A 20,954-nucleotide genomic window follows, 5' to 3' on the forward strand; every position below is an offset into this window, starting at 1 on the left:
AACAAAAACAAAAACAAAAAACAAACTTTAGAAAGCATAGAACTGGAGAGAGTGTTCTTAACCTGACAATGGGTATTTAGCCAACATATTTTTTTAAACTATGGTAAACATTACTCAATGCTGGAACATTAAGGGCATCTTAATGTTAGAATTGATCAATCAGCGGGGAACTGATGGACTATTTAACAATTGGTACTGAGAGGATTATTAACCACATACAACAAAATACAGTGAGGCCTTCCACATACATACCAAACACAAAGAAAAATTCTGGGATTGGAAAAAGTAAAAAGTAAAAACTTTGCAATATTTATCTCGGGAAAGAATTTTTATACCAGAAACAAAAAAAGTGCCATCAAAAAGGAAAAACTTGATACATTTACATATATTAAAATTTAAAATCTGTATGCACTTAAGAGAGTACAGAAGTTAAGAATAAAGAGAAGCCACCACTTAGGAGCTACTTATAACACATATAAACCACAAGGATTAGTATACATATAACAAAAAGAACCACTCCACATTAGAAAAAAAGAAACCACTCAGTGGAAAAATGAGCAAAAGATAATGGGCATTTTGCTGAAGAAGAGAATTAAATGGCCAACAGATATATAAGTGATGCCCGTCTTCACTAGAAATCAGGGAAAAAGAATACAAGTTAAACCCATAGTGAAATATTATTTCAAACGTCTCAGATTGCAGATTGACCAAAACTAATGCCTGATAACCCAAAGCATCGGCACAGAACCAGACAACAAGAACTCTCTTCCATACCTTCTGGGGTCTAAGTTGATATAATCATTTTGGAGAAGCACTCAATACAACTGAAGATGTGCATATCCTACAATCCAGCAATTCTACTTCTAGGTTTATACTAGAGAGTAACTTTTGCATGTTAAAGATGGCAGATACGTACGAGAATACCATGTGCTACGCTGTTTTGCACTGTTAATGGTTAATAACTAGAAACTATATAGGAAAACAAAAATATGGTATATTTTTACAAAGAAATACTTTATGCATGTGAAAAAATAGAGTGAAATGGACTAACATGGATGATTCTCAAAAGCACAATATATTGACAGCGAAAAGCAGTCTGAAGAATATGAACGATATACTTTCATTTCTATGAAGTTTAAATACATGCCAAGCGAAACCATACACTATTTAGGGGTATGTTTATATTTAGCAAGAATATAATAACATATATGGAAATGACAAAGCCAATTTCAGGTGGTCATCACTGGGGAAGAAAATAAATCAAAGGGACAAGGGCTTCAATTTTATATATAATAGCTCCATAATTTTCTGTCATTACCTAAAATTTTCTGTAAGCCTGTAAAGCTATTCTATTGCTCTTTAAGAATCAAAAATACTTCTTGGGGCGCCTGGGTGGCTCAGTCGGTTAAGCATTCAACTTTGATTCAGGTCACAGTCTCACGGTTTGTGAGTTCAAGACCTGCGTTGTGCTCTGCACTGACAGCTCAGAGCCTAAAGCTTGCTTTGGATTCTGTCTCTCCCGCTCTCTCTGCCCCTCCCATGGTCATGCTGTGTCTCTCAATAATAAACATTAAACAAAATTTATTTAAAAAGAATCAAAAGTACTTCTCTTTTAACATCAAGTATCTTTGAAGCCCCGACCTAGGTGAACCTCAAAAGTTAAGTCCAGCTCCAGAATTTGAAAACAAAACATAAGGTATTCTACACAGGAGAGTTATTATTTTAGGACTATGTGGGGAATTTGAATCCAGCCCAGCTTCCCAGCCTGCCCTGTGCGGTCGTCTCCTCAAGTGCTAGCATCTTTACCTTCTGTGTTCTCTTTCCAGAACAAAAGACAGGAGCATGCTTGGTGGTCTGTGCTCATGCTTTGGTGAAGAGCAGAATAAGGACCTTGCCATTCCCCCTTATCCTTCTGACTTTAGTTTCTTCTAAATGTTTGCTCTGATCTCAGGAAAGACTTAACACGTAACTTAATAATGGGCCATTAGTGGCTGTGCTAATGAAGTCAAAGTGAAGCCTCTCTAAACCACACATTAACATCATTTCCTTACGGAAATTGTGAATATTGGAGCCTGAATAAAATTAAAGTAGTATTAGAACTCGGGAACATTAAGTAGTGTGTCCAGTTTAGTCAGGTCGGTATGTCATTCCCTCCTGCAGATTTTGACCCTGCCCACTTGGACCACCTCGTAAGAACAGATCTCATATTGACTTGCTGGCCAGAACGCAACAGCAAACGCACTGATGAGCAGCCTTAACAACACGGGAAGTCTCCTTCCTTGGTTCTTCAGTTCTGAAAGAACTGAAATGCGAGCTAACTCAAAGCAAAGCAGAGTGGTTCCTCTATTCTGGACATGAAGCAAAATGCCTTGAGCAATTCAAGATCCATTCTCTTGAGCACACTAACACAGATCCCTGTGGCAGGAAGGGAGAATTTAAAGACCTCCCATGGGCTTTTCTGTCCTAAATGAATAGAAGTCACTTTGATCATACTGGAAACAAAAGGCTATAAACATCATATTAATAAATTTCCCTAGGTTTTCTGGAGAAGCCCAACATGTGAGAATATAAACTGTGAGAATATAACATGTGAGAATGTAAACTGTGGTCCTGTTTCTGGAAATGGGCTCAACCCATAATATCAATGCCAGAATGCACTCAAACCATACAAAAGGGAATCCCAAATCAACCTTAAAAAAAAAAAAAAAACACCAAAATTCAAGTTAGTATGGTAAATTCTCCTTATAAGGGCATCATTAACAGATTTTTATCTTTCGTATTAAGTTTTTCGGGAACAATCCTTACAGCGATTGGAAGTTGCTGTCATGTTTAATCTTGGCTGGTCTGAGGACCAGCTATGGCAAAAAACGAATGAGCACAACAAGGTTTAGAGAAAACCAGAGCATGGCCAATCACTGAACCCCGGTGAGCCTAGTTTACTTGTTTGTAATTAGTGATAATAATACTTGAAACTTATGAAGCACCATCAGGTTAACATGAGAGTTTATGTATGAGCTCGCTTAGAACAGCATCTGGGCTGGAGCACCTGGGTGGTTCAGTCAGCTAGGTGTCTGACTCTGGATTTCTGCTCAGGTCATGACCTCACGGTTTGCAAGATCGAGGCCCTCATCAAGCTCTGTGCTGACCGCACAGCTTGCTTGAGATTCTCTCTCTCCCCCCTCTGCCCCTCCCCAGCTCATGCGCACTCTCTCCCTCTCTCAAAATAAATAAATATACTAAAAAAAAAAAGAACGGCACCTGGGCCATCCTGGGTATATGACACATCTCATTTTATGCTGGGAGCCTAAAATCTCTGGATGCAAGGGAAGGCTAAGCTGCAGGATCAGGGTCAGATCTGGAATGTGACACTGGCAGCGCCCAGCCTGAGAGGCGAGAATGGGCCGGGGGATTGACGTGAACGTTCCCACCATGGCTACCAGCTGGGTGAGTCACCAGGGCTGCGCGCCACCCCGGAACACATCTGGAAAGCTGAAGTCGTCTACGATACAGCCGAGGCAGCTGCAGCCGAGTGAAGCCACGTAAGAATGCAGGTGGAGAGGAGCCAGAGAGAGATTTTGCAATGGAGCGGATGATCTACTCTGAGTGAGAGGAATTGCCATATTTAATCCTGACCATACCAGGCTCCAGGGGCTTCCTCAGAAACCCATCTGGTTAAAGCCTCCCTCACCGAGATGTCTGAAACAAGAATTCCATTTCACTGAAATGTGTTTGGTAATCACAGTTACCACTTACGGAGACAATACCGTGTGGTACTACATGAAATGATTCTTTAAAAAATTTTTTAATGCTTATTTATTTTTGAGAGAGACAGAGACAGAATGAGAATGGGTTAGGGGCAGAGAGAGGGAGACACAGAACCCGAAGCAGGCTCCAGGCTCCGAGCTGTCAGCACAGAGCCCGACGCGAGGCTCGAACTCACAAGCTGTGAGATCATGACCTGAACCAAAGTCGGATGCTCGAGCGACTGAGCCACCCAGGCGCCCCTACATGAAATGATTCTTTTAATGCCTCCAACCTCTTGTACTCAGTTCTACTATTCCCCTCTTTATAGAAGAAGAAACTGAGGCCAGAAGAGTTACATTGAGGACACAGTAGAGGTGGGCATTTCTTTTTTTTTTTTTTATAATTTTTTTTTTAACCTTTATTTTTATTTTTGAGACAGAGAGAGACAGAGCATGAATGGGGGAGGGGCAGAGAGAGAGGGAGACACAGAATCGGAAGCAGGCTCCAGGCTCCGAGCCATCAGCCCAGAGCCCGACGCGGGGCTCGAACTCACGGACCGCGAGATCGTGACCTGAGCCGAAGTCGGACACTTAACCGACTGAGCCACCCAGGCGCCCCGAGGTGGGCATTTCAACAAGCCTGTTGGCCAGAGTCCCAGTGTTAACCAATGTCTTACAGAAAATAAAAGAGAAAGGAGTACACTTCATCTCATTTGATGAGGACAGCATTACTCTGGTGTGAGACCATTCTGGAAGACAGCTTGGCAATTTCTTAAAAAGGTAAACATGCACCTACCATAGGACTAAGCAATTTCATTTCTAGGTATTTATCCAAGAGAAAAGAAAGCACATTTCCATACTAAGACTTGTACGCAAATGTTCATAGCCAAAAATTGGAAACAACTCAGATGTCCATCGACAGATAAACAAACTGTGGTATATTTGTATGGTGGAGCACTAGTCAGCAGTAAAAAGGAATGAAGTATTGAAACAGACAACAAAATGAATGGATTTCAAAACAATTATGTTATTTGAAAGAAGTCAACCCCTCCCCAAGAGTACATATAGTATGATTACATTTATATAAAACTCTAAAAAGTGTAAACTAATCTATGATGACAGAAAGCAGACCAGTGGTTGCCTAGGATGAGGAAGGGCAGCCTTGCACAAAAGGGCATGAGAAAATGTTTGGGGTGATGGATATTTGCATTATCTTGTGATAATGGCTTCATTTGCATATACATATGTCAAAACTTCTGCTCAACTTTTTTATGTCAATTATACTGGAAAAGCTGTGTAAACACACATGCTCCCTTGGTAAGTTTGAGTTAAGTAAAAGTCTTATTTGTGAAAGAAGCAAATCTTCAACACTTTTTATTTAAAAAAATGATCTCTGGTGAAATAGTAACAAAAGTCACACTAAGTTCACAAATTATCCGATATTTGAAATTATCACTTAATTCACAAGCAGTTAATTTCACATAAGATACAGAGGTCAAAGAATGGTACTAAAAGGGCAATTCATTGGTGCAAAACCATGAGGTTGTCCTTACAACCTAGCTGTGAAAATCGGGGGTCACTCGATCTAAAGATCACAGAAGAGGTAACTCTGGGTTGTGCCAAGCAGTATTTGCTTGCCCTGGAATGAGGAAATGTCAGAATCTTCTTTCACCCTTCAGGGCTACATCCCAGCTCTCAAGGATGAAATGAGCAAGCCCCAGAGGCAGCCCTAAGAACCAGGCAACTTTTCCCCATCATCGTGGCTACAATCACGGAGACGTCTGCGGTCAAAGAGGGGGACATGGGTTTAAGGCTTCCTTCTGCTCTCTCTCCTCCCAACTGTCACACACTGCTTCAGCGCAACTCTGAGGTTCCCAGCCGTAGGAGGCAAGAGCACGGCTCACATTGTGTGCTGTGGACACTGGCCCCACGTGCAGTCTCACGTGACTGCACTCACTCACGTGCAGGGCACGTGCCATTCCCCTAGGCAGAGCTGGCATCATGCTTCGACCTGTCCCCTGACCTCTTCTGCAGGCCTTGACCCCAGGCTCACAAGCAGTTCTTGCCAGTTTGTTCTTACTTTCCACCCTCCTAAGACCAAGCGAGTCCTCCAGCGAGGAGGTCAATCCTCCTGTCACAGTTCCCGGGCCACCACAACATGGCTTCACGATTAAACTATTCTTCGGGCAGCTTCCAAATCACAGACTGCCACCAGCACCTCCTGAGTCATGGCTTCCTGGCCTTGCAGGCCCGGACCAAGGTTCATCCTTCCCAGCTTCTCTCTTCCTCTCCTGTCCAGGCCAATCCACACCTCCTGTGCATGCCCACCCCTTCTCAAAACACCAAATCTCTTCCAAACATAGTCTTCCAGCTCGGGATCATGTTTTAAAGAAAAATATGGACTCACTCAATTTTTTTTTTTTTTAATCTCCCTCATCTAAGTGGGCTTGCTCATCTCATCACGAGAGCTGGCAAACCTAGGGATAAGTTGCAATATGTCTTACATTGGTGACTCAGTTTCCCAGACCTCTTATTAGAGGTGTCCCTCATGAGGATAGAACACCTACGCTAGGCTCTCGACTTTGATGGCCTCTCTCTCTACTTCTATGAAATTTCATTTTCTTCACAAAATTTACTGCAGCGGAAACTCTCCATTTGCTGATGATTTGCTTATCTTCTGTTTCTGCCAGTACAGTGTAAGCCAGGTGAAGCCAGGGGCGGGTCTAATTAAATCAATGTCAGATTCTCATGGCAGCATAGGTGGCACAAGGTGAGCACCCAATAAATATTTACCGAATGAAATATAGGAGTCATTATATGTGTGTATGAGTGTGTACAGCCCCAGAGGCTAGGTTTCCAGCTGTCGCTGGATATTTTTGGTTTTACACTGGCACAGCAGAAGAACAGAATGTGAAAGGGTGGGGATTCCATCTAAATATCTAGCTGTCTACACACACACACACACACACACACACACACACACACACACGCTCACTCACTCTCTCTCTCTCTCAAATCAACCCAGGAAGAAACTCAGCCTCTCCCACCATAATAGTAAGACTTACTCATTCCTGGCTGGGCTGTGTGGAAATGAGAGGGAGAAATGGGAGAAGGGACCCAGGAGTCCATTTTCTGAATGAGGAATCTCTCCCTTGTTCCTACCCCTTTTCACTCCGTGATCTTTGAACAACGCTAGTGTGAAACCAGAAACCCAGCCATCAGGGGCTAACCCACTAGGACAGGGCACACACGAGGGTGTTGGCCCAGGGGTTCCGCTTGCAGCATGGAATACCTGTGAGTGTCTACAGCTCTGTGGGTGGAGGTGTTCCATCTGCATTGTTTGATGAGTGACCTTTGCACTTCCTTGTTCTAGGGCTCACCTAACTCTGTGACACGCACTATTCTCACTTCCCAGTGGAATTACAATAGATACGCTTAAGGTTGCTATGTTTACCTTTTATATAAACAAGGATGAGAGAATTATGTAATTAAAAAAAAATGTATTCCAATCCCACTTTCCAAAGGAAGAAAACAGGATTCTGGGAGATTCGAACTGGTCATGCATGTGCTCGCCTGCTTATGTGACAAAGAGGTTTGGGGCAGGGCGGTGAACAGGAGGCTGGAGAATCTCATGCGGGAGACACAGAAGTGGCTGCTGCCCAACAGCAGCGACAAAGCAGCAAAGATGCCCCCTACAGGAGAAGGAACAGGAGAACAGCATAGAGTGTCTCCTTGCAGAAAGAAAAAACTCGCTTTTACAAGTCATGTGAACACAGATCCTACAGGGCACAGTCCTGCTTGTCTTAAAGATTTCCCCCCATATCTTTGAATAAAATATCCAATCCAGGAAAGTTAACCATCTTGATCCCATGACTTTGGGGGACCCAAACCTACTACCACGGACCACTGTAGATTGATGAACCCCATTTTAGGAACAAAAAGGACAAACACATCAAAGGGCTGAGAGCTGAAATAGAGGTAGCATATGAACCCACAAAATGTTACAATTCATCCTGTCTGAGGAAGTCAGAGGAGTTTTATAGGACAGATGTCATCTATGTGGCTCTTAGAAGACGAGAAGGAGTCAAGTGGATGAATAAAGGAGAGGTTGGCCAAAGAACAGAGCAAATCGGAAGGAAGAGTCCCCAGGAGAGTCTGGTATGTTTATAGTGGCATCTCCATGGGGTTAAAGTACAGTGAGGCTGGGGGATGTGATGGTTGATGAAGCTGGAAGGTGCCTGCAGGACCCAAATGTGAGAGATCTTCTTGGTGATGTTAGTCAAGTTGGGCTTCACTGGTTGGCAGAGGAGTCATTCAAGGTTTCTAAGTGGGAAATGTCATCCGCTCAGATCTACATTTCAGAAAGACCTATATCACTCAATAGATAGTCCAGGCATGACATAGATCTTGAACTAAATCTATGGTAGGAATGGTAAGGAGTCAGCTCCAAAACACACGTGGGAGAAAGAGTCCCTTGAGTCTGTTGAGGACTCAGAGTCCTCCCGCAGGACAGAGGGCTGATGTAGAACCCAGGTCCCCACACACCCAGAGTCACAGCAGATAGATGCCATCGGGGAGTCAGACCTACCGTATACTCACTCTGTCAACGGACCAGCGCGTCTCCCCTCCTGCACTTTGGATGCAATCACAATCGATTAATCAGAACCACTTTGTGCCTTACAGGAACTCATTGTAACAAGACTGGTATCAGGAACTAGCAGCAGGCAAGTGGGAAGGAGCAGGCAAGGTAAAAGGAGAACACAGCTGCTGTGAATGGTAGCGACTCAGTCCACATTGGTACCTTTATTTCCTGTCACTGGTTGTAGACTGGGTGCCACTAATTTTGATCACATAAAAAGAACATGCCTTTGATCTTATTTTATATGCTCTTCAGAATTTTCTCAGTGATGTCTGAGGTGTCTTTTTTAACTGACTTCGACCAATTTAAATTGAAAATTAAAAAAGAAAATTAACTAGAGCTCCATTGCACGATGGTGCTCTTGACTCCACAACACAATTTTGTAAGAAGTACGGTGTAGATCAAGTGATGGAACACAGCCAGCAAGTATTTGAGGCCCAGAAAAACATATGAATCACCTATTTGGAAAATAGGTGGAAAATCAATGGTTTTAAATCCAAACAAGTAAAACCTCGAGGCACACGTAGATACGAGCGAAGGCAAGAAATGATAAAAGCCAAAGCTGACTAGGACAAGAGGACAAGCCAAAGCTGACTAGGACAAGCACAAAGATCCATGCACAACAGACAACCCACACAGAGGAGGAGATTAGGATGAGGAAGACACAGGTACCAGCAAGTTATACTCAGGGCGATAGTCAAAAGGCCTGCCAGGCAGGTAATATATACAAAACCTGAAGTAACTGAAAACAGGCAGGAAATGCATGGAAACGGACATCTTCATCCTGAGGGAGGAGTTACCGCCCCAGTGATGGAGACAGGTGTTGAAGGGGGTCATAAGAAGGGAGAGCCCACAAGGGGAAGCTTGACTTGGCAGACAGAAGTCACAGCTCAGCAGAGCAGGCTCCCCTCCTCCTAGTCCTAGCTGCTGGGTCCCAGCTTCCCCAGATATTGCCCATCCTCTATTCTGGCACTGTCCATCACCGCAAACAACTGCACAATAGCAGAAGACAAAAACAACAGGACTGTTTCAAGGTAGCACATGACAAAGTCCTACTTTAAAGACTACTGACCGCATGATAAAGACAAGAATTGGGAGGAAGGAGAGCTCCTGACAGCCTCACAGAAGCCAGGGGGTGGGACACACTCCTAAGGGAACAGTTTGAACACAGACACATACATGAATCGGGATTCCTGTAGGTACATGACAAATCAGTAGGGACATGATTGTTCATTCGATAAATGGTCTGCAAACAAGTGAAAACATTTAAGGTGGATCTCTGCCTACACTATATGCCAAAATAACTTCCAGCTAGATAAAATATTTCAATGTGAAAACTGCAGCTTGAAATTCTGGAAGCATACAGGGGAGAAAAGGTGTCCTCACGAGGAACACAAAACCAGAAGACAAAAACATAAGTAAATTTAACTCATAAAACTTAAATTTGTCTGCCTGGCAAAAGCACCAGAAATGAAATAAAAGACTAATGACTTTAAAGAAAATAATTTAAATTTAAATTTAAAGAAAATATTTAAAGAAAATAACTGCTACTCTTATCAGAGTTTATAAATAACCTCTACACTTCAGTAAGAAAAAGAACTCAATGACCATGAGCCAAAATTTCACAGAAAAGGAAATATTAAATGCTTGTGGACATAGGAAAACATGCTCAACCATATTAATAAGGGAAGTGCACATTTAAATTTTAATACCAGAGAACTCTTCACCACCAGGTGGCCAATGGTTGAGACTGTGAATGGTCCTTCTGCATGGGGGTGGGCAACGAGCCCTCTCACTCAGCATGGCTCACAATCAAAACTGGTACAATCCTCATGAAAAGCAATTTGATAAAAGTCAATCAAAATTTAAAATGCGTAAACAATTGACTTACTAGATCTATTTCTAGGAACTTATCCTATGGACAACCACACGTGTGCAAAGTGACACATGGACAAAGAATTATGCTGCAGTATCATTGGTCACAGCAAAACACTGGGGCCCATCAATACAGAATTGGGTATATGAAGTAGCATCCGGAGAAAAAAGTATGACGCAGACATTAAAAACAACGCAACAACTCTAAGTACCGCAGGAGGAGAGAACCCAGATGCAGGTTTTAAGCGAAAAAGCAGAACGCACAATAGTTTTGTGCAGGGTATTACCATGTGTGTAAAGATAGATGAAACATGTCTACACTAACGTGAACATAAATGTCTCTGGACATACACGTAAGAAATCGCTAGGAGTCATCGCTTCTGGGGAGGGAGCTTCACTTTCATTGTACAGCCCTTCACCTTTTAAATGCTCTACTGTGTACATGCAAAGCCCATATAAAAATAAAATGCAAAGCTGCATCCTTTACCCATCCTTACTATCCATTATCACTCCCAACAGAGGTGCCACTGCTCATATGTGGGTTTACTGTCCTCCACGAATTAGGGAGACTCTCTCTGCTGGGGCCATGAAACAGGGCAAACAATTCCCAAGCATTTCTTCTTTTTCAACTTTTTTAAAGATTTTTTTTAATGTTTATTTATTTTTGAGAGATAGACACAGAACGTGACTGGGGGAAGGGCAGAGAGAGACACACGCAGAATCTAAAGCAGGCTCCAGGCTCTGAGCGGTCAGCAGAGAGCTCAGCACGGGGCTCGAACTCACGAGCCACGAGATCATGACCTGAGATGAAGTTGGACACCCAGCCTTAGACTAAGCCACCCAGGCACCCCCCACCTTTTTTCACTTTTTATTTAAATTTTTAAAAATTAAAAAAAAAATTAATGTTTATTTTGAGGGAGAGTATGTGCGCACTCACAAGTGGGGGAGGGGCAGAGAGAAAAGGGAACAGAGGATCTGAAGTGGGCTCTGTGCTGAAAGCAGAGAGTCCGATGTGAGGCTCGAACTCACAAACCATGAGATCACGGCCTGAGCCGAAGTTGGACACTCAACCAACTGAGCCACCCAGGCACGCCATCAAACTTTTCTGAAGACTCTTGATATTAACCTGTAGAACAGGCAGGGTATTGTCATTTACAGCAGTGTCATTTACAACCCGCGGTACTATTGTAAGTGGAAGACAGAACAGAATCAATACTTAAGGCACACACTGATCCTTCGGGTTTCAGCTCAATGAGTGAAGTCCTTCCTGGTCCCTAAAATCTGGATCTGGGGTTCTTCCAGTGTGCTTTTCCACACAGAGCACTCACTGTGTTCACCTGCTAATACCCCCTTTCATGGTACAAGCTGGGCCTCATTATCAGCGCACTCCCCAGACTCAAGGCCAAGACTGATGGCCTCAAAGCACCTTCAGCCCCAGGCACTTGACTTGTGTCTGATCCCCTCACGGTCATTGCTCAGTAATTGCGGTCACCACACCGAACAAGCATCTGGCGCCATTTCTGAAAAGGCCCACAAGATGGAGATGTCACTGCAGGGATGGAAAGACACGGGCTCTGCCCTTCCCAGCTTCCCAGACTCATTTGCTGTGGTATAATTATTGTTTGCTTCTTTGTTTCATTTGAATATTCGACATGAACGGTTCAAATATTCCTATAATTCTTCTTTTAAAAATATTGAGAATGTTTCCACTCAAAAAGCACAGTTTCAAAATTGAAACAATTAGAAAGTCTGCTTTCATTAAACAGTGGCATCTTGTATCCCAGAGGGCCTTTGCAAATAGTTCGGGATTTCTTATTTTCTTTTGTTTTGGCACAGCTCAACTTCCAATTTCATGAAAATTAATGTTACATTGTTTCTGAACGACAGCCCTATAAACAAAGTCATAATAGGAGATGTGGGGATGGATTCATTTTAATACCCTTGACTTGACTTAATTTTGTATATTGTTTCTTTAGTTCTTCCTTTCTAGGTCAATTTATCATTCTAAATTTGATTAACATCCAACATACTAGCATGCTTGGGAAAAATATGGAAGACACTAAACTCACAATGATGGCTAGTTGGATTTCCAAAGTGGGCTGACCTGCTTGAAGGGGTGTTTTAGTTGGCCTGATTTTCCTAGGACTTAAGGGAAGTGAGTCTTACTTATTTCCAAACCAAGGGAAAAGAGTTCTAGATCTTTCCAGTACTGCACGGCACCCTGACATGAATCTAATTTTTCAGGAGTGTGTTAACAGAAAACGTGGGTTCTCGGGACACCTGGGTGGCTCAGTCGGTTAAGCGTCCTACTTTTGGTTTTGGCTCAGGTCATGATCTCATGGTTCCGTAGGTTCGAGCCCCACATTAGGCTCCGTGCTGACAATGTGGAGCCTGCTTGGGATTCTCTCTCTCCCCCTCTCTCAAAATAAATAAATAAACTTAAAAAAAAATAGCATCAAGCTTTAAAAAAAGAAAAATAAAATGTGGGTTCTCACTACAAGAATGCCACTATTGTTCATAATACTTTAATGCCTTTCCTGAGTTTTTCTTTTTGGTTTCAAGAATTATAGGTATATAAAACATCTCAACAATCTTACAAATTACTGAAGTATATACTTCAGTAAAAACAATCACACACCTTAGTAGGGCAGAAAACTGTTGTAAATGTGAAAATAGATGAGTGACATCCAAATAATTCAGTTGTCAAAAATGAAAAAAATTAAACTGTATAAAACCACATATTATAATAAGTACAACTTACATTGTACATTTGGGTGATGTATACAAATATAAGTTGGAGTTGGGACCCCTCCTTCTTTTTCTTTTTTTTTATATCATAAATATAAGCCAGCGAGGCCAGAGTAAAACGTGGTGGGGTGGCCAGGCTGGAGGGCTTGCTGGTCTCAATAATGAAACTGCATGTCTGATGTTTCAAATCATTGGTCACATGGTTTAGTGAAGCCATAAATGGTGATAATTGGGAAAAAAACATGCGAATGTAAAGCAAGTAACTCTGAAGCTTTCTTTGCTAGTGGATACAACAGATGGTTCAGGTAGAGAACTTTCTGTAGCAGAGTATGCTGTAAGAGGGAATTGGAAAGGAAAGGCTACCATTGGGGTGCCTGGGTGCCTCAGTCGGTTAAGCATCTGACTTCATCTCAGGTCATGATCTCATGCTTTGTGAGTTTGAGCCCCGTGTCCGGCTTTGTGCTGACAGCTCAGAGCCTGGAGGCCGTTTCGGATTCTGTCTTTCTTTGCCCCTTCCCCGCTTGTGCATGCTCTCTCTCTCAAAAGTAAATAAACATAAAAAAAAAAGGGGGGGGGGGCGGTAGAAAGGCTTCCATTACTGGCTTCTCTGGTGGCCAGATCTCAGCATGCAGGCAGGCTGGAGGGATTTCATGTAAGTAACTTCTTCAAGCCAAGGACCACTGAGTCCACCTATCCCCAGGGACCCTCACTGTGTCCCTGGTGTCATACAGACTCCTGATGACTCGCATGCCCCAGGCTGAACATCTCCACCTGTGATTTGCTTTTTTTTCCCCCAGTAAATTCTGTCTCCGTTCCTAGTTTCTAACATCCTCATGCTTGAGCAAGCCTGAACCCTCACTCATTCTGCTTCCCCTGCTCCCACCTTCCTCCAAGTTTGCCCCAACTCACTGCTCCTCTCAAGCCCCACGGCCGCTGCCCTTCTTAGGCATGGTCAGCCCTCTCAGACTCAGAGATAGCAGCCCCTGTCCCTGTCGCCTCGACCCACTGGCTCCACTCATGGATAGATTAGAGCACCCCACCTGCTGCTTCAAAACTCTAACAGCCCCTGATGTCTCAGGATGAAGCATCACCTCCTCCCCAGGGCATTCAAGGCTCTCTGGGATCCAGCCCCATCCTGCCTCTTTTAATGCTCCCGCCCAATGCCCCCCCCCCCCCACCAGCTTCCCAGGCCCCAGGAGACACTCAGCCAGATCAAGCAGGGAAGGAGACACAGGCAAGAGTCTTTCCAGAGCCTACACCCCTAACCCTCCAGCTCAAACCTGGACCTGGGTTTCCAGGGGATGGGAAGGGGACAGAGACTGGGGTTTTCCCTTTAGGACCCATAAGGGAATCTCCCCTAAAGCCCAAGGCTTTGGAAACCTATAAACTTCCCATCCTGATAACCTGTCAACTTCAGGGACCTCCACACTGTTCCCCAACCAATGAGTGGGTAATTCACCTGATCCTGCAACTAGTGTTTACTGTGGCTCTGCCATAGTCAGTCCCCAGGTACCAAGGGAGACACAACAATGAAGGGGACCTGGTTCTTGTTCCCAAGGAGCTGGCAGCCTAGCAGGAACAAGATGTGAGATGTAACATCAGTAAAACTTTAATATTCCTGACTTGGACCCCAATATCCCATCCCATTAGATAAGGACCCTCTTCACTGGTGACCTCTCTGGGACCACAGTGATTTCAGCTGATCCCAAATAGAGGTGCCCTAGGGCGAAGGGTACAGTGTCTTCTAGGAAACCAACTTTTTATCTTACGGACAAGATCTTACTAAGCCCAGATACACCCAGCCCAGGGCCATGCTGGGCTGTGAAACCTGAGATTTTGACAATGTGGATCCTATGTATCATCTTAGAAATTAACACCATGTGTGGGGAGGCAAAGTTCATTGGACAGCCCCTCTTCCTGGGGCTGTAAGGTCTTGCCTGCTCTACATCCCAACCAAACCTCTAATCACCAGCCACGTTCAGCAAAACACACTTCAGAATACACAGATGATTAGAGTATAGAATACAGGTCGAGTTTGTTTTAAATTCAGGATTTGAGGCAAATGATCATTTTGAATTGCTCATGTCTAGATTTCTGATCAATCACACGCTGCTGGGTGTTATATCTTGTCATCACATATTGTCACTTCCCACTGGACCCACACGGTGGGGTTCACATAATGCTTTCATGAGTACCTTTTCAGTGGCTCATCAAAACCACCCTCTAAGGTAAGAGTTGTCATAACTGGCATTTTACCCTCAAGGATTAAATAACTTCCCAGTGACTAATTGGAACCCCAGCCAGCCTTCCCTAACTCAGCACTCTTGCCATATAAGGGTAACTGTTTTTAATTGTTCTAAAATTACAGGTCTTACCTTTTCCTTGTAAACACATCCTTGTGCAATCACTCGCTTCCAGAAGTAATAGTTAGTTAATTTCTAGTGGTCTAATACTCTTGCCAAGTTAAATTCCTTCCACGGACCCATGCAATTCTTTTCCCTTCTGGTAGGTCCTGGATTAATTACATTAAGGTACAGACCTTAATAGGCCCACTACCTCCTGACTTATATAGAATTGTTCATTCAAAGATAAAAACTGATGTTTACAGGACCAAATGCAGACCTTACACAAATTCTAGAACAGGTTTTCATAGGTCAATCAAACCCTTCACATTTAAGTAACTGGGAACAAATTTTTTTATACTTTCTATGGAAAGAACATAGGGAGATGAGACATTAAAAAATATCACTTCTAATAAAATATTTACTTAGTAAATAGCGTGAAAGAAAATATTCTTGCCTTTGGACTATATTATGTACAGAAAAATACTTTGGATTATGCTTTGTCTTTCTTTTCCTTTAGTCATTCTTCATCCAACCGATTTCTTCCACCGGAGGGTAAAGCCATCGGCTTCCTTCTTATAAAACTCACCTTTCCAGCCTGGCCTCCTGCGGAGGTGAAAGAGATGACGTGGGGGTGGCGGGCACAGCAGATCCAGAAGGTCTTGAGTGATAAGAGGTGTTGCCAAAGCTGTTGTATCTAAACAGTGCAGAAGTTTAAGGTAGGGAGCAGGGTGGAAGGAGAGAGAAATGAGTACAAGTCAGTAACTGAATAACACTTAGCAAACTATCTTCATTTTTGCAAGAAAAACAGGCTTGGAAATGCTAACACCATTAGTGATTTTTCTAATTTCAAGAGAGTTACTAACTGCTTCATTTTATTTCTCATGGGAGAGGTTTCCCAAAGGCCAAAACCATTGGGCAGAGAGATTTATGACAAGGGGTTTAAATAAAACCTTCATATTTCCTTGTTTGTCCAATGTACGTTAAAATTCTTTGCTAACATTGGGGCGCCTGGGTGGCGCAGTCGGTTAAGCGTCCGACTTCAGCCAGGTCACGATCTTGTGGTCCGTGAGTTCGAGCCCCGCGTCGGGCTCTGGGCTGATGGCTCAGAGCCTGGAGCCTGTTTCCGATTCTGTGTCTCCCTCTCTCTCTGCCCCTCCCCCATTCATGCTCTGTCTCTCTCTGTCCCAAAAATAAATAAAAAACGTTGAAAAAAATAAAAAAAAAACCAAACATTTAAAAAAAAAATTCTTTGCTAACATAAAGAATCCCAATTATGTTCATTTGAATCTATGAAGATTCTCTTGCCTCTCATGGCGGTACAATTAATGTTAAATCCGTCAAAGATCTGTCGAAAATACCAAATGATTAGCTAAACAAACATCTTATTAAAAAGTCTGTTTTAGGTATTTCCAAATCAGTGTCATTCATTAAATGTAATCTTGTCACCTGCCCAGTGACCAAGGAGAAAATGTCCTCAGACCTGCTGGACTGGCCTGCTGGCTAGAGGTACATGTGTTCACACTTTCATCCAATGCTGCTTTTGAACCCAAAACACAGCTACCGGGTGTAAATGAGCCTTTATCATTTCTCAGTCATCTCTGACAAGTTTCCGGATGAGTAAACTAGAGTTTTCTAGAGTTTTCTTTCTGGTTTTCAGAATAGCTGTCCTTTAGCTTATTATCACTCAGTGTATTCCCAGAAAACAAATCATCATGTGAAGCCCTTGTGGCGGGGGGGGGGGGCAGACACTCATGATTAGTTACAGATGAGACCCAATGATCTGCCTCTCAACCTACTCAGCTGCAAGTCAGGGCTGACTGCTTCTCCTAAACTGGTTGGGGACACTTGGGTGCATGAGACCCTATGGGTCACTATGCGATAAGTGCACAAAGACCTTCCTGCACACAGTGAATCCAGTTCAAACTCCCATCAACAGAAACCAGCACTAACCATTCTGGGAAGCACCTTAACTTCAAATGTGGATATCCTTTGACAGAGTAAGCCTCCTTTTGGAAAGCTAGCATAACCTTATGGTTATTTGTATACTGAAAATGTCATGCATGGCAATACAGGAGCATTATTGAGACCATGGTGAAAAAAACCTGGAAATTACCCAACCAGGTAACAACGCAAGGATGGTTAAAACGTGTGATCCAATATCCGTGGAATATTATGCAATGATTACAAATGATGGCTAATTCTGTAAATGATACTATAGAAAATCTTTATATACAGGCTGAAATAAAACATCAGAATATAATATTTATAGTTTGATTTCAACTGTACAAAAATATTCACAAAGGTCAAAAGCTATGTGTAGAAAAAAATCAGAAACAGTCTATTTTACAAAGTGGACTAGAGAGAGATATTTTCCATTTTCCCTCATAAATTATATCATTATAATGATAAATAAAACATTTTTATTACTCCAACTCTACCCTGTGCTGCTAAGTCTTGTCTGCTTAGCTATGGGTCTTATTATTTATTTGGCATCACAAGTCAGGCCTGTGTCACTACACAGGCATGCCACCAGGCAGAGGGAGACTCCGATCACACAGTTTCACTATATCATCCTCAGCCAACACATCACTCTCATGGGACATGGTTTCTGGGCATCCCTTTTCTTTTCTCTTTAAAAACCCAACATGCTACATGCCTAACAGGTTAACTGCTTCTCCATGTGAGGGTTGGAATGAGTTTTTAAGAGAGCTCCCAAACCACAGGGCATAGAGAAGGCAGAAAAGCAAAGGGTGAGAGGAACATACAAAGAAAGGAAGCAGTAGAGAAGGGAGAAAAAAACTCAGGAGCAAAGAAGAGGGAGAGAAGCGGGCAGAAAGCACTGTGACATGGGCAGGGAAGGAGGCTGCCGTCAAGAGCTTGGAGTCCTCAGGGAGACAGAGCCCCTGGGCCCAGACACCAGCCCTGTGTCACCCAGCTGCCTGGACCCTTGGCTTGTTATTCCCTGCAGGCATCTAAAACAACCCCCTTCTGACCCAAAGTGGACATCCTGTAGAATGTTTTAAGAGGGTTACGTTACCATAACTGAGTTTAAATGACGTTATGGAAATAAAACCAAGCATGATGCATATTCCCCCTGCTTTGGTTTTTCTAATGGCTGAGCAATTAATTCAAATACCTCACAGTCTGTTCAATTTTGCTTCTCAATTTCAGCCAAACGAACTGGATCATACATCTCACTCGGTTCACTGTACTTTTTCCTGTTGGTTCTTTGTACTGACTAATCAGTTGGTGCCTGCTATAACCAGTTCCACTGCACTCAACCACTGAGCGGTTACAGACCCCATGAAAACCACAGTGAGTGAACATTAGAAAACTAATAGGTGCGGGGCGCCTGGGTGGCGCAGTCGGTTAAGCGTCCGACTTCAGCCAGGTCACGATCTCGCGGTCCGTGAGTTCGAGCCCCGCGTTGGGCTCTGGGCTGATGGCTCAGAGCCTGGAGCCTGTTTCCGATTCTGTGTCTCCCTCTCTCTCTGCCCCTCCCCCGTTCATGCTCTGTCTCTCTCTGTCCCAAAAAATAAATAAACGTTGAAAAAAAAATTTTTTAAGAAAACTAATAGGTGCAAACAGTATTTATACAGCATTCGAATTCCTGTCAAATAATTAAAAATTGTAAGAATTTCTCAGTTAAATATAAGTCAAACCTTATTCACAAGCATGAGGCTGTTTTTGTAAATTTATGTGTATATTCATTCATTTATATGTTTCTCTTACTCCTGTCCCCTAGGACTGTAAGCAGTAGCAAAGACCAAGTGGAAAGGACCTGGATCCAGGAAAGCACCATCAGAGGCTCTGAGACCATCACTAGAAAGTCCAGAATGACCATCATGGGCTAACACCACCCTGCTGGGGAAGATGAGGTTGCCAAGTTATTTTTATTCCCGTCAAATGTACAGCTCTTAACTTGTACACAGATACTGTTCTTGGAGGACATAAGAGCCATGTTGGACGCCCTCCATAAAAGTCATGTGAATGATCCAATAAGCCCGGAAGTTTAGACCTAGAAGAAACTCCTAGAGAACCTGTAGTTTGAAGGTACTCAAACTGGAGTTCACACACTCCTGGAGGCATGCAAAGCCATCCTGGAAACAAGAGGAAATGTGTCTTAGAGCCCCACGTTCCATAGCTGCTCTTTTCTTAAAAACGGGTCTGCCTGTGGCTACTGCTAGGGTCTCCAAGTTCTCTTCCCTGCCTCCCCTTCCACGATGGCCTTCCACTCTCAGGGGGAAAAAAAAGCAACACCTTCACCGAGGCCAAATCAATGTGGGGCAATGCTTTGAGCCGAAAAAACTCCAGGGTGCCAGGCAAAGGAAGAGTGTAGGAAAGCCTCACTCCTGAGGGAATTCCTTAAGAAATACTGAGGAAGGGGCCCCTGGGTGGCTCAGCAAGTTAAGTGTCTGACTCCTGGTTTCAGTTCAGGTCATGATCTCACGTGAGTTCAAGCCCCATATCAGGCTCTGTGCTGACAGTGCGGAGCCTGCTTGGGATTCTCTCTCTGCCCCTCCCCTACTCACACTGGCTCTGTCTTGAAATAAATAAACTTAAAAAAAATGTATATATATATATATATATACATTAAATATATATAATATATATAAATATATATATTTAGATAAGGACCCTCTTCACTGGTGACCTCTCTGGGACCACAGTGATTTCAGCTGATCCCAAGTAGAGGTGCCCTAGAGTGAAGGGCACCCTATATATATAATATATATATATTATATATATTAATATATAAATTTATAAATACATATATATATTTATATATATATTTATATATAAATATATAAAGAAATACTGTGGAAGGAGACAGTGCTGCTGTACCCAGGAGTAACCTCAGAGCAAGCCTCACATGTCATCTCTATCTACCTGCCCATCTACCTATGAACTGTGTTGAAATGATATTATGGAAATAAAACAAGCATAATGCATTTTCCCACTCCTTTGGTTTTGCAAATACCTGAGCAATTAATTCAAATACCCCCCAGTCTGTCCAGTTTTGCCTCTCAATTCTAGGAGTGAGATGGTTGTCACAGGGATGCATAGGTGTGTATTTGAATTGAAATAGGACGTTGGACTTTTTCTGACAGAAATAAGGTCTCATTTGTCTGAGGACAGGCTTTGCCAATTAGGCATATGTAGGTGTTTCCTAAAATTTAATCACTTAAATGTGAAACCCCAAGGTTTTCACAAAAATGAATTTATATATATTTTTAATGTTTATTTATTTAGGTGTGCCCGGGGGGCACAGTAGGTCAAGTGTCTTGACTTCAGTTCAGGTCACAATCTCATGGTTCATGAGTTCCAGCCCCACACTGGGCTATTGTCAGCACAGAGCCTGCTTTGGATCCTCTGTCTGTCCCTCCCCCACTTGTGCGTGCATACATGCTCTCTCTCAAAAATAACATTAAAAAAATACTTATTTTATTTGAGAGAGAGACAGAGAAAGCACAGGGGAGGGGAAGAGGGAGACAGGGAGAGGGGGAGAGGGAGAGGGAGAGGGAGAGGGAGAGGGGGAGGGGGAGGGAGAAGGAGAAGGAGAAGGAGAAGGAGAAGGAGAAGGAGAAGGAGAAGGAGAAGGAG

General features: G+C 43.1%; 1 protein-coding gene across 14 annotated transcripts in view; it reads right to left on the reverse strand.

Annotated features, from left to right (window-relative positions):
- The window catches only part of FHOD3 (formin homology 2 domain containing 3), a 472,216-nt gene that overhangs the window by 99,623 nt on the left and 351,639 nt on the right, over positions 1 to 20,954 (reverse strand). For all 14 annotated transcript variants that reach the window (XM_040479041.1, XM_040479040.1, XM_040479036.1 and 11 more), the window contains one exon: positions 15,937 to 16,044. In XM_040479041.1, the coding sequence (XP_040334975.1) occupies positions 15,937 to 16,044 (108 nt within the window). The remainder of the gene's footprint in view (positions 1 to 15,936; positions 16,045 to 20,954) is intronic.

Source organism: Herpailurus yagouaroundi, unplaced genomic scaffold (genome assembly GCF_014898765.1).
Source record: "Herpailurus yagouaroundi ecotype Mexico unplaced genomic scaffold, PumYag 142, whole genome shotgun sequence".
Taxonomy (NCBI): domain Eukaryota; kingdom Metazoa; phylum Chordata; class Mammalia; order Carnivora; family Felidae; genus Herpailurus; species Herpailurus yagouaroundi.